The 12333-nt window shown below is 36.4% G+C and overlaps 1 protein-coding gene across 1 annotated transcript in view; it reads right to left on the minus strand.

Annotated features, from left to right (window-relative positions):
* Positions 1-3174: 3174 nt before the first annotated feature.
* The window catches only part of LOC107671292 (pre-mRNA-processing factor 40 homolog A-like), a 22939-nt gene continuing 13780 nt past the window's right edge, over positions 3175-12333 (minus strand). Inside the window, 9 exon segments of the mRNA XM_016464186.1 lie at positions 3175-3517; positions 3608-3745; positions 5975-6036; positions 6152-6245; positions 7248-7334; positions 8567-8662; positions 8988-9125; positions 11471-11587; positions 11658-11740. Coding sequence (XP_016319672.1) covers positions 3428-3517; positions 3608-3745; positions 5975-6036; positions 6152-6245; positions 7248-7334; positions 8567-8662; positions 8988-9125; positions 11471-11587; positions 11658-11740 — 905 coding nt within the window. The 3' untranslated portion in view covers positions 3175-3427.

Below are 12333 nucleotides of genomic sequence, written 5' to 3' on the forward strand. Positions count from 1 at the left end.
TTGAGGTAAATGGAATATTGTGTTTTATACACAGAGGATTGAATATATAGTCTGTGGTAATCGACAGATGCTGTTTTGAACACCGAATATTCCTTAATGAATTTTAAGCACTTGCCACTTGCATTCGTGACGTATACGGCCGCTGAGCACTACAGCAAACCTCTTCCCTGTGGCACTTGTTCTTCACTACACAAGATCAGGTTCCTTATAGAATTCAGTTGCTGTAACTGGGCTTGTTTCATGCGTTCTAGGTCAGATCATGGGAAATAAGGCCTGTTATATAAACTGAATTTTGTGTGGTTCTATAATGACCTGCACAAATGAAAATTCACATTTCTTTTGATGTGCAAGTCTATTTAAAAGCAAAAATATAAAATCACAAAAAAAAAAGCATTTGTTAAATGTACAGATATTTTGCTATACAATTGTTGCATCTTTTTAACTTTTTAATCGTCTAATATTGTACATATTGTTTAAAAACAATATTGTTTAAAAATCATTCTGTACTACAACGTTTGATTATTTTAACTTATAGTTTTCTCTTTTTTCCTGCATTTTGTATATTTAATAAAACTGAAAACCTGAACCAGGTCTTTTACACATGCAGAAACATCACTCTAGAACGTCCCGTCTACACTAAAACATGTCAGAAATCAGATGCAGTAGTAGAATTATAGTCATTATAGACGTCCATCTCATCTCTGTACATTCCACTCATAAAAACTGGATTAAACTGTCATTTTTTTGTCCCCTAAAATCAATGTATCTTAGGCATTGTATGCTTACAGTACTGCAAAAAAACATCTGTTCTCAGATTTAAAGTTAGATGATTTCTCAATGTCCAATTAAACTATTTACACAATGCTGGTCTTCTGTGTTGTTCTTGAGTGAGTGAATAGAAGTAGGATTTTGTACTCCAAAAAGCCTAGTGCTGCTGAAATTTAAGTCCTCAAGAATGTGGATTGGTTCAACTAGACAGCTAACCTGCTCTAGAATGGGTTTAATTCTGGGCAAGAGATCACAAACTGATTTCCAGCCCAAAAACTCTCCAAAACCCCTCCAATCCTCCCCCCCCCAAAAAAACGCCCAAAACTTTACCTATCAAAATAATGATATAGAATTGTATTGCCATGTAAATCAAGGCCGATTAAGGACCATTTTTAAAATAAAGATAACAAAATAATATAAAAAAAGATTCATTTCCCAGGAAAACAGATCAAATCTGGGCAAATACATTAAAGAGAATTACCAAATATAAATGTGCAGGTAGACACCAGCCTATGTCAAAACGGCAATCAAGAAATTAACCGATACCCTCTGAAAAAACACATGCATCATTTCAGTGTCAACAGTCAGAATAAGTGAAGTGATGTGACATGTGGCCAAGTATGGTGACCCATTCTCGGAATTAGTGCTCTGCATTTATCCCATCCAAAGTGCACACACACACACAGCAGTGAGGACGCACACACACACACCCACCGTGAACACACACCCAGAGCAGTGGGCAGCCATTTATGCTGCGGTGCCCGGGGAGCAGTTGGGGGTTCGGTGCCTTGCTCAAGGGCACCTCAGTCGTGGTATTGAAGGTGGGAGAGAGCGCTGTACATTCACTCCCCCCACCTACAATCCCTGCCGGTACGAGACTCGAACCCGCAACCTTTGGGTTACGAGTCCGACTAACCATTAGGCCATGACTTCCCGATATACATTGGGGAAACCGATATACATTGGGGAAAAGTGCCCAGTAAGTGATCGGAAGTAACTAGCAGGTATTTCACACTTGTTCATGCACACAGCATGACAGTCAAAACTGTGTCATTCATTGATACTGTACGATAATCCGATTACAAAAATAAAAATAAAAAAAAAACAACAATGCGCTTGCCCGTTGCACTTTATCTTCAAACAGATACAGCACGTCTTTCGTGAAGTAGCCTACTGTAGAACATAATACAGAACGTTGCAGTCAAAATCAAGTCCACCAGCTTTCTGATGGAGGACAGGATCGTATAGTCCCATATTCAGTTTCGATTTTGATTAAATTTAACTGTGCTCTGATTTCAGCTACATTGATATCAACTAAGAGCCTTCGTGTCATCTCCCTCCACAGGTGTATTCACGTTTAGAGTCAAGTCACTCCCACTCTTTAGCGTGTAACTTATATTTATACCACTCTGGCATTGTGATCGCTATAAGTTTAAAATCGGATCCCTTATCGCGCTAAAAACCCATCACTCATGAAACATCACGTCCAGAGACGTAGAGAAACTCTGATCATCACGTCTGTCTGCTGATCTCTCGTGATTGGCTAAAAGTGCAGCAGGCGACGTCAACATCAGCACCAGTTTAGTTGCATCATGGTGACTGATTGGATGCAGTACAAGCACACTTGGGTTTTGTTTTTTTAACCAAATTGGCCTATACAGTTTAGATATTTGAAAACCGCCAAACTGACCCCAAACCATCCCAAATTTTGTCCACCCGCCCAAACCATTTTTTACCAGCACAATCTAATTTTTTTCACAAAATTCTTTTTGCGTAGTCACAAATTGTACCAAAAACAACGGCTCTGTTACCAACTCGCTAGGTCAAAAGGGTGGCACGTCTGTATCTTGTATATTGTAGCTTACCCTTAATGCATTACATATACGCAATTAAAAGCTTTTAACTTATATATAAATTAAAATTTATACATTTGTTTTCTTTTAAGCTTTTTAAAAAAACGGCTCGCACTATTAAATTGAGTTGCTTCACTTGAATTGACAGCCTGATATTTTCTTTCAGCTGCCTACTAAAAGTTCAGTGGCAGTTTAATGATGTTTCTTCCCGCAACATACATCTTAAGTTACTGAAGTGAACATGATCAACAAAAAGATCACTGCAGATGAAAACGAGTAGGTCTGTATGTGCATTTGCTGATAAATGTAAGAAAGGAGCAACAAAATAAAGCATTGTTTTTATAGTTTATTTGTCAAAATTCAAGTTGAAAACCATGCTGCAGACATTTTTCATACCGATAACATTTTCCAAAAATGGCTTTTACAGACAATCTCACAGATTAATCTGAAGTTGAATAATAGGTGTTTTATGCAGGCCTGTTCATTTTTTTCCCATTTTATCAGCAATGTTTAAAACTATTGGCAATAACAAATATACAGCTACCTAAAAAAAAGGTTCTGCAGTTAAAGGCAACATATCACTTGCAACCTCTGCAAATAATCTTACAAAATCAAACAAGCCCAGATCAAGAGTGCTGATGTTCAGACAATACTGCCTCTCAGAGAGACTACATGACAGTCAATGGATCCACAGGCAAATACCCAACGCTCAGATGCTCATCGATATTCTGTCAGGACATTGCAAAAGGATGCAAAACACATTACAGGAATGCAAGTGAGAGAGAGACATACTGACAGTGAGTGATTTATGGTGCATCAAGCTGCTCCAGAAGAGTGCGCCTCCTCTTTTCCAGCTCTCCTTCACTCAGTTCGCTTCCGGACGTATCCCATCCACCCTGAGAGGGAATCAGATCACATCTGGGTGTGAGTAAATGAGACACTACAAAAGAAAGCAGATGTGATCCGTCTCAGATATGGCCGCTTACCTCTTCTTTTGTACTCTTTCTTTTGGGGGACTTCTGTTTGGGTTCTCCACGTGACTTCCCTCTGGATTTGTCGTTCTCTTTATCCTTCTCTTTCTCTCTTCCTTTCCGCTCTTTCTCTCCTTCAGACTCAGGGGAGGCCTGCAAAAAAAAAACGTGATATTCCCCCTATTGCTCATTATCCTATAATAGCCATTTAGAGTTATACACTTTATAAAACTGTTATTTAATGAATGTGAGTAAACATGTAGCACCATAGACCTGAACATAATCTAAGGAATAGACTACGGTTCTGGGTATTTAATAAACACTCATATTCCTATTTAATAAACACTCATAGACACTTTATCAATAAATGATGGAGAAAGCCCTTCTTTAACAGGTAATTCAACTAAAGTAATTTGAGATCTTTATAAGGCAGAATTTAATTATTCCAATTCAACAAATATAAAACATCCTTCATTAGTAAAAATTGAAAGGAATTCAACCACTTCTGGTTCCAACTCTACATAAAATGAGCATTATTCAAACACTAGTATAATCATTAAGTCCCAATTATATGCTTAAATATACTAAACAAAACAGCTGCTAATAGTAAAACAGTGCATTTTCATATTGAATTACCATAGATTACAACTAAATGCAACGCTATACTACACAATGCAATATGAACAGCCTTTCTTTTTTTTTTAAGAACATTTATTCAACCTTTAGACAAAATAAAAATAAATTGACGTGTTTTAGTTGAGTATCATATGGCTTTTGCGGCTCATATAGTGATACGGAGAATATGGAGCTCATACTCAAGGAGGAAAAACACCTCATTTTATTTAGAGGCCCAAACTGAGCAGAAATATGAAATTTGGTGAAGATGCTGATATTCATATGGCCAAAAAGCAAATTGAAATTCTGACAGCTTGTAATGTAAATCAATGATCTCTGTAACAGTAAAACGGACTACTTGCATAAAAAGCATTTAAAAGTTTTCACTCTATATCTCCTAAAAATTATGTCTCAGTAAAATGTTACTTAAATGCTTAGTTTTATGATCAAAGCTGTGTAGTTTTTATTGTGGGGGTTGAAAATACTAGAGGTCGACCGATAGTGGATTTTGCCAATACCGATAGCTAGGTTGGACCACACTGGCCGATACCGATTAATTAACCAATTGTTTTAAAATTGATACTGAACAAAAACTAAAATAGTGCTTTATTAACAAAACCAGTACTGAACCATACTAGTAGTAGTAAAAATAATAAAAATAATAGTAATAGTAAATGTTGAAATTAACACACTCTAACAAGGAACAATACTTACACAGCTTTCATTAATCTTAATGCTACAAATGGACTCTTATTTTAAAGTGTTACCATTTCATTTCAACTGTCATGCTTAAAGATGCACATCTTTAAATATATACACAAAGGCTATAGCATTAAAATTATATACATATGGATATTGTATGTATACTCTCACACTTTAACTTCTTCTATTCTTGAACACTTGATGATTATCTAATCAAAATAAAAGCGCAGCGCTGAGTCTAGGAGAACTCACCGGTATCACACACACTCCGGACGCGTCGTGTTCAACTCGAGCAGCGGTCTAAAACAGTTTATTTAATCACCAAACAGACACAAGTTTACTTCAAGAATGAACAATTTGGTATAGATGAGTTTGAAGTTCGGTGTTTAAAAAACGGAGCAAACGGAAAGAGAAAGCGCGACCTATATTATAGCTCTATAAATGAAGCACACAGACTTTATTAGAGCCACAGAAAGACAAACGTTTTGCTGAAAATGCACAATACACAATTCATTATGTACATTAACAACGATTCGGGACCAATATAATGTAATTTAAAGGAAAACTATGTGAATGGCGCTCTGTGGCGCGGCAGGATTTTCTGTCGGCTGCATTTAAATCCGCGTCTGAAGTTTCCCGCTCTGTTCAGCGTGCAGTATCACGTGTCTAAACAAATAGCACGTGCTGTCAATGATTTCAACCACTAGATGCCGCTCTCACACTGTGTAATGACAGCAGACCCTTCTCAGCCGCACCAGCAATGGCCGCAACCCGGGAAAACTATCGGCATGGATTTTTGTCGATAACCGATAGTTCCAGCAATCAACTATCGGTGCCGATTAATCGGCAAAACCGATACATCGGTCGACCTCTAGAAAATACCATGCAATACAACGCAATGATGATTGAGAGATCAAATTAACATTCCTCAATCTAAACAGATCTAAACACAAGCAAGACTTACGTTTGTCTGTGTGCAGGTTATTTAGTAAGTCAGACTCATCAATTGACTCCGTGAATGCACAAGGAAAAGGTATTAAAGTAGTTCAGTTGTTCTCTACTCACCGATTTGTGTCGTCTTTTCTTTCCCTTCTTCTTGTGTTTTTTAGATTTCTTGTAACTCCTCTCTGTAAAGATCAAGATCACATGATGGTCACTGAGAGGCTGCTGTTAAACGCTCATGATGTATTCAGCATTGATGTGTTGTGCAGGACACTGATATCGATCCTAAACGACACTGACCAGACTCCCCAGAGGACGAGTGCTCGGATGGAGATTTAGATGCAGAGAGTTTCTTCTTCTTCGAGTGATACTCATCATCCTCTGACTCCGAGCCCTTCCGTGAACAAACACACAGGACACAGTTTAGGAGGATGAGCGAGAACGTGTCACACCTCAAATCTCCAGACCGGATCACAATACAAATAACACTCATTATTAGGCCTACTTTTGTTTTGTTTTTTCTTCTACAAAATTTACTGGAATCAGCAGTTGAAATCTTTTCAGAAAATTCTGATATTACAAAAACAAAATCAGTCTAGGGCAACACCGTAAACTGTAAAACGATCATTTTAAATAACTTTACAGTTCAAATAGCACAAGACAAAAACAGACAACATTTTATAAAATAAACCTCACATTTCAACCTTTAAACCATTTTCTAAGATTCAAAATGATTGTGTTTTATATATAATTGGTCTGACTTGAATAAGAACAGAACAAACTGAATTGAGATGGATGATGAAACTACTGTCTTCTGTAGAAGACCATTTTTAACTAAACTTGAATTTGTTTGACAAACTGACAAATCCCAAAACATTGCTGTTGATCTAAACTGAATCAACATTGAACTGACTCGAGCTGAATAACGACACTGTTGCCTTCTATAGAGCTGCTAAAAGCTTCATTGAATGTTTCATAATTGATGAACTTTACAGTTATTGAACAGCTATTGAACTGAATCAACACTGAACTGCCTGCAGCTGAATAATGACACCATTGTCTTTTTAGAGCTGCTTTACAGCAGAATTTGGATTTGTCTCATATGCATTGAAGTTTGCATCAGTGATTCTTTTATTCTCCAGTTTATTACTGTGAAGCTACTGACAGTAGGCGCAGCACATGGAAAAGCAGGAATACAGCAGTTATGCCGGTACATAAAGCAGTGCTGCACTGTATTAGGCATTATACAGTAGTTATGAAGGAGAAAAGAAAATGCCATCAAAACATTTCTGAAGACAGTCAGTTCTTTCCAGCGATACATTCATATAAAGGCATGGCTATGTCAACGGCGGCGAGTTTGCAGGTATGAAATGAGACGGCTAGAGCAAGTACTCACTGATCGAGATCGGGAACGTTTTCTGTGGTGTTTCTTGGATTTCTTGGCATGTTTCTTAGTCTTTGAATGATGATGTTGACACTCGTGCTGAAGAGAGAGATCACAGACATAACCACTGCTTTAGCTGAAAGACTTTCCAAGATTAATTTTAATTTTAAAATAGTTTAGATATGTACAGTTTGTCTTGTCACACATATTTGTTCATATGTTAAATGCGGTACACAGGCATGTGATCAGCTAGAGACAAAAAAGCAGGAAAATCCAACCTCATCCCCAAGCCACGCCCCCCACACTTATTATTTAAAAATAAAATATATATTTTATCACATTAAAAGATATATCTTATATTGTAATACATACTATTGTCCTGTAAAAATAAAAAGCAGCATTTAATAATCAACAAACAATTTGGAAATAAATCTCCTCTGCTCACCAAGGCTGCATTTATTTGATCAAAAATACAGTAAAAACAGCAATACTGTGAAATATATATATAAAAAAAGGTTTTCTATTTGAATATACTATAAAATATAATTTATTCCTGCGATGCAAAGCAGAATTTTCTGCATCATTACTCCAGATCTTTCAGAAATCATTCTAAAATGCTGATTTGCTGCTGAAGAAACATTTCTGATTATTATCAATCAGATAATAATTGTGCTGCTTCATATTTTGTGTGGAAATGGTGATACATTTTATTTTTCAGGATTCTTTGATGAATAGAAAGTTCAATGAACAGCATTTATTTGCATTTTTCAAATGCACTGTTTAAATGTATCAAAGCATTTATTAAATATTAATCGTTTGTAACTTTAAATGTCTTCACTTTTCACTCACTTTAATGTATGATGAATACAATTATTAATTTCTCTCTCTTTTTTTTTTTTAAATCTTACCACAAATGTTTGAGTGGTACCATTGCTTCCACAAAAATGTTAAGCACCAAAAACTGTTTTCAACATTGATAATAATAAACAGTAAATGTTTGTTGAGCAGCAAATCAGCATATTAGAATGACTTCTGAAGGATCATGTGACACTGAATCCTCTCTTTGTAAACAACAAAAGATTTATAAACGATTCTAGGGATGCATGTTGCGTTCCCAAATGCAAATTAAAGCGACTCAAATACAGCAAAGAATCGACACTGAAAACACAGTACTGTGTTGATTTACATGATTCATGATTCACGTGGCTCATGATTTTAAGCCCAAAAAAAAAAAAAAAAAAAAACGGAATTCCAGCCCTGAGTCAATTCTTTTAAATATGAATCTGGTTGCTTTAAAAACTCTTGTAAAAACATTAATAATTCTTTCATACCTCTAGCACGTGCATGAAGTCTTTGAATATCCTCTTCCTCTCGGACTCCAGCGTGATGTCCTCAAACGCAGGCTCTTTTAGGAACCGCTCTCGCACCTGAGTCAGCATCAACACACATCATTCACACCAGACCAGTGGAGGAAGATAATACAGTCTAGCTAACAGATAAATGTGACCCTGGACCACAAAACCAGTCATAAGGTAATTTTTTAAAATTGAGATGTATATATCATCTGAAAGCTGAACAAATAAGCTTTCCATTGATGTATGGTTTGTTAGGATCAGACAATATTTGGCCGAGATACAACTATTTGAAAATCTGGAATCTGAGGGTGCAACCCCAGCGACTTAAGACTGCTTTTGTGCTCCAGGTTCACAAATTATATAACCATTGATATTTTATTGTAATAGCATGACATACTCCCTCCCATGTGGCCTCAGGCTCTAGAGGGGGTGTGGCCTGTTTCAGCATGCTCTTAAACGCCGCCTCCTTCCTCTTCATCTTCCTGGCCTCCTCCTTCTCTCTCTCCCTCTCACGTGCTTCAGCCTTCTCCAGCAACTAAACAGATCAAACACATTTCTGAGGTCCACGTAGGCAACACTGAACTGAAACACAAAACTGAAACCTCATAAGCGACTGATTTGAACAGTTCAACAAAAGCAGCAACTCACACAGACAGCACGCAAAGTGCATTAGACAATAGGCTTGCTGCGATAGACGGTGCTGACGGTGATACCGTTGTTAAGCCGCAACACCGGTTACGTCACTTGCCGCTGACTGACAAGAAGAGTGAGGTGAGACAGACAAGATGATCGCTGATGATTTAGTTTCGAAACGAGATGCAAAAGTGCCTGTTGACTTTTGCCGTTTATCTAAGGTGATTTTGGACGTTTTTTTTAAACATTTGTTTCTTATTTAATTGGTTCCACATTATTTGCTGATTTTTACTTTATTTAAACTTTGTGTCATTTATTTATTTTATTTGACATCAAGGTGTATGCCGTGCCTCCAAGCTTTCTTACTCATTTTGCTAATAAACTTTCTATGTTTCTTATTTATTTGGTTATGTTTACTTATTTCCAGTTTTGTATAGACTACCCATTTAAACTTTATGTAAGTTATTTGTTATTTTATATTAGGCATAGCCTGCCCTATAGCATGGTGTATTTTTATTCGGTTTGTTAATAAAAGTTATATGTTTTATACATAGGCTAAAGTGAGTTTGATGTTGTATTTTGTTGTTGCATTCAAGCAATTGACGCCGAATTGCCGCTAATTCGAAAGTGAAAGTAAAATGCGCACGGCGCTTTTACAAGCTATTTAAAAGCAAAGGAAAGCGAGGAAAAGAGGGAAAATTCAAACGAACTAAAAACGAACAATTGCTTTATGCCGAATTGCCGCTATTTGAAAGTGAAAGTAAAATGCGCACACTGCTTTTACAAGCTATTTAAAAGTGAAGGAAAGAGAGGAAAAGCCCCCGCGGTGATACCGGTATTATCGGTGTTGTCACATGTCGATTAACCGGTGGGAAAATTTCCTCACCGTCACAATTTTATTAGACAATAGAGCTAAATAAGCCGTACTAAATACAAAAATACACAAAATTCCATCTTACATTTGCCATAAAATCAGATTAAAGGAACTAGCCCAAAATTCACTACCCAATCACTGTTGACAACTGGGGATTTCAACCGAAGGCCTTAAAAAAAGAAAAAGTTGCTTTTAAATGCCATGAATTTATATAAATAGTATTAGCTAGCCTTGCTTTTGTACTTGTGTACATATTTATTCATCTTTTAATTCCTCTATTATACATTTCAGTGATTTTAATTCTTCTACTCTTCTTTTGTTTTTAACTTTCAGTTTCATAATTTTAGGTGTTTTACACGACGTTTAAAATGTACTGTATAGTAGTGCTGGGCGGTATACCGGTTCATACCGAATACCGTTTTTTATTTTTGTTACGATGTGAATTTTGAAAATACCGCAATACATACCGAAATATGTCACTTAATCAACGTTCGGAACGCGACACTGTTTGAAAGGGGTGTTGCACTGTGGTGAGGGAACAGCTGTATGTGTTACTAAAGCCCTATTCACAGGGGATTAGTATTACTGGGAAATAGTTCCCGCAAAATCGTCCCAGTACTTTAGTACTGTACATTTAGTTCTGGAACTAAAGCGGTGCGAAAGGCCCTAATGACTATGAGCTAAACATTTATGTGTCTTTTTAAAAGCATATTTGTCTTTCCTTATGCTCTTAACATATTGTAGTTCTTCACAAGTACACTACCTGTTTGGAAAGGTTTGTAATAATTAAGATTTTTAAATGTATTTGAAAGAAGTCTCTTCTTTCAGTTGTTAGTAATGGTTATCATTAATGGTTATATACTGAAAACATTGTGGAAACCATGCATTTTTTCAGGACTTTTTCATGAATAAAAAGTTCAAAAGAAATGCATTTATTTGAAAAATCTTTTGTAACGTTATAAATGTATTTATGGTCATTTTGATCACTTTCGATCAATGAAATGCACCCTTGCTGAATAAAAGTGTCATTCTAACCCCAAAATTCTGAATGGTATTGTATCACAATTTCCACAAAAATATAAGCAGCACAACTGTTTTCAACATATGATGATAATAATCAGAGATGTTTCTTTAGCAGCAAATCAGCATATTAGAATGATTCTGAAGGATCATGTGACACTGAAGCCTGGAGTAATGATGCTGAAAATTCAGCTTTATTATTACCACTCCCTTCTCTTGTACATGTGGGACTAGCTTAGTACAGCCTTCATAAGCATAATTTGGTGCCTTTATATGTAACTGGGCATTTCATTACATTTTGGAACAATGTCATTTGAATAAAAGTATGAATAACAGCAAGGCAGTCTGCTTACACTGTTGAAGGCCAGTTTGATGTTTCCTGCATCCAGCGTGGTGGCACGTTTATCTGAACTGATCACTGAGCCAAACTCCTCAAAGCCTGTGTTGACCTCCACCAGTAAGCCCTTATCCTGCACGAACACACGCACATTTCATCAAGGGCTTCAGCACTAATCTGATGTCAAACACTGACTCACTCACCTTCAGGATGTCTTTAATGATTCTCTTCTCATCATGATAACGAGCTTTCAGATCCTCCACGTAAAACTTGAACAGTCAGTCTGCTTTAGCAGCATTAATATTGATTATGTTTTTAGCAAGCCACTGGTTATAAAAATCATAGCATAGTTTGATTTGGTAAGAATTTTAGTGTTTCAAAATTGCATACAAGCACTTTAATATTTGAAATTTGATCCAAACCAGTCTGCAGTGGTGTCAGTAGATAGTAACATGGGAGATTTCAATTGTAAATTTTCCTTTCAATGTGTAGCTGACACAATTCAGCATCACCTGTTGCTGTTGTTGTACTCAGTTTAAAGCCATATTATTGATACATTGCCATTTAACAATAAAAATACTTATCAATAAATTGCATTAAACATGCCAATGATGCTTTATTTATGTATTTTTTTAATGATGCTTTAGCATTCAGGCTTTCTTACTGCACAATGATCCGCAGTTCCCTTAACTCGGTCAAACAGATCATGTGTCATCACAGACATCAGCTGATATTCCAGCATCAAGTTGCAGTTAATCAAGGTGAGAGCTTTTCACATTTGAAAAAAGGGATGCACGATATTGGGAAAAAACTCACATTGCGATAATTTGTTTTTCTGTTATATATATTGCGATATGGAAAAAAAATAAAAAATCACCA

The sequence above is a fragment of the Sinocyclocheilus anshuiensis genome, unplaced genomic scaffold, assembly GCF_001515605.1.
Source record: "Sinocyclocheilus anshuiensis isolate Anshui unplaced genomic scaffold, SAMN03320099.WGS_v1.1 scaffold284, whole genome shotgun sequence".
Classification (NCBI taxonomy): Eukaryota; Metazoa; Chordata; class Actinopteri; order Cypriniformes; family Cyprinidae; genus Sinocyclocheilus; species Sinocyclocheilus anshuiensis.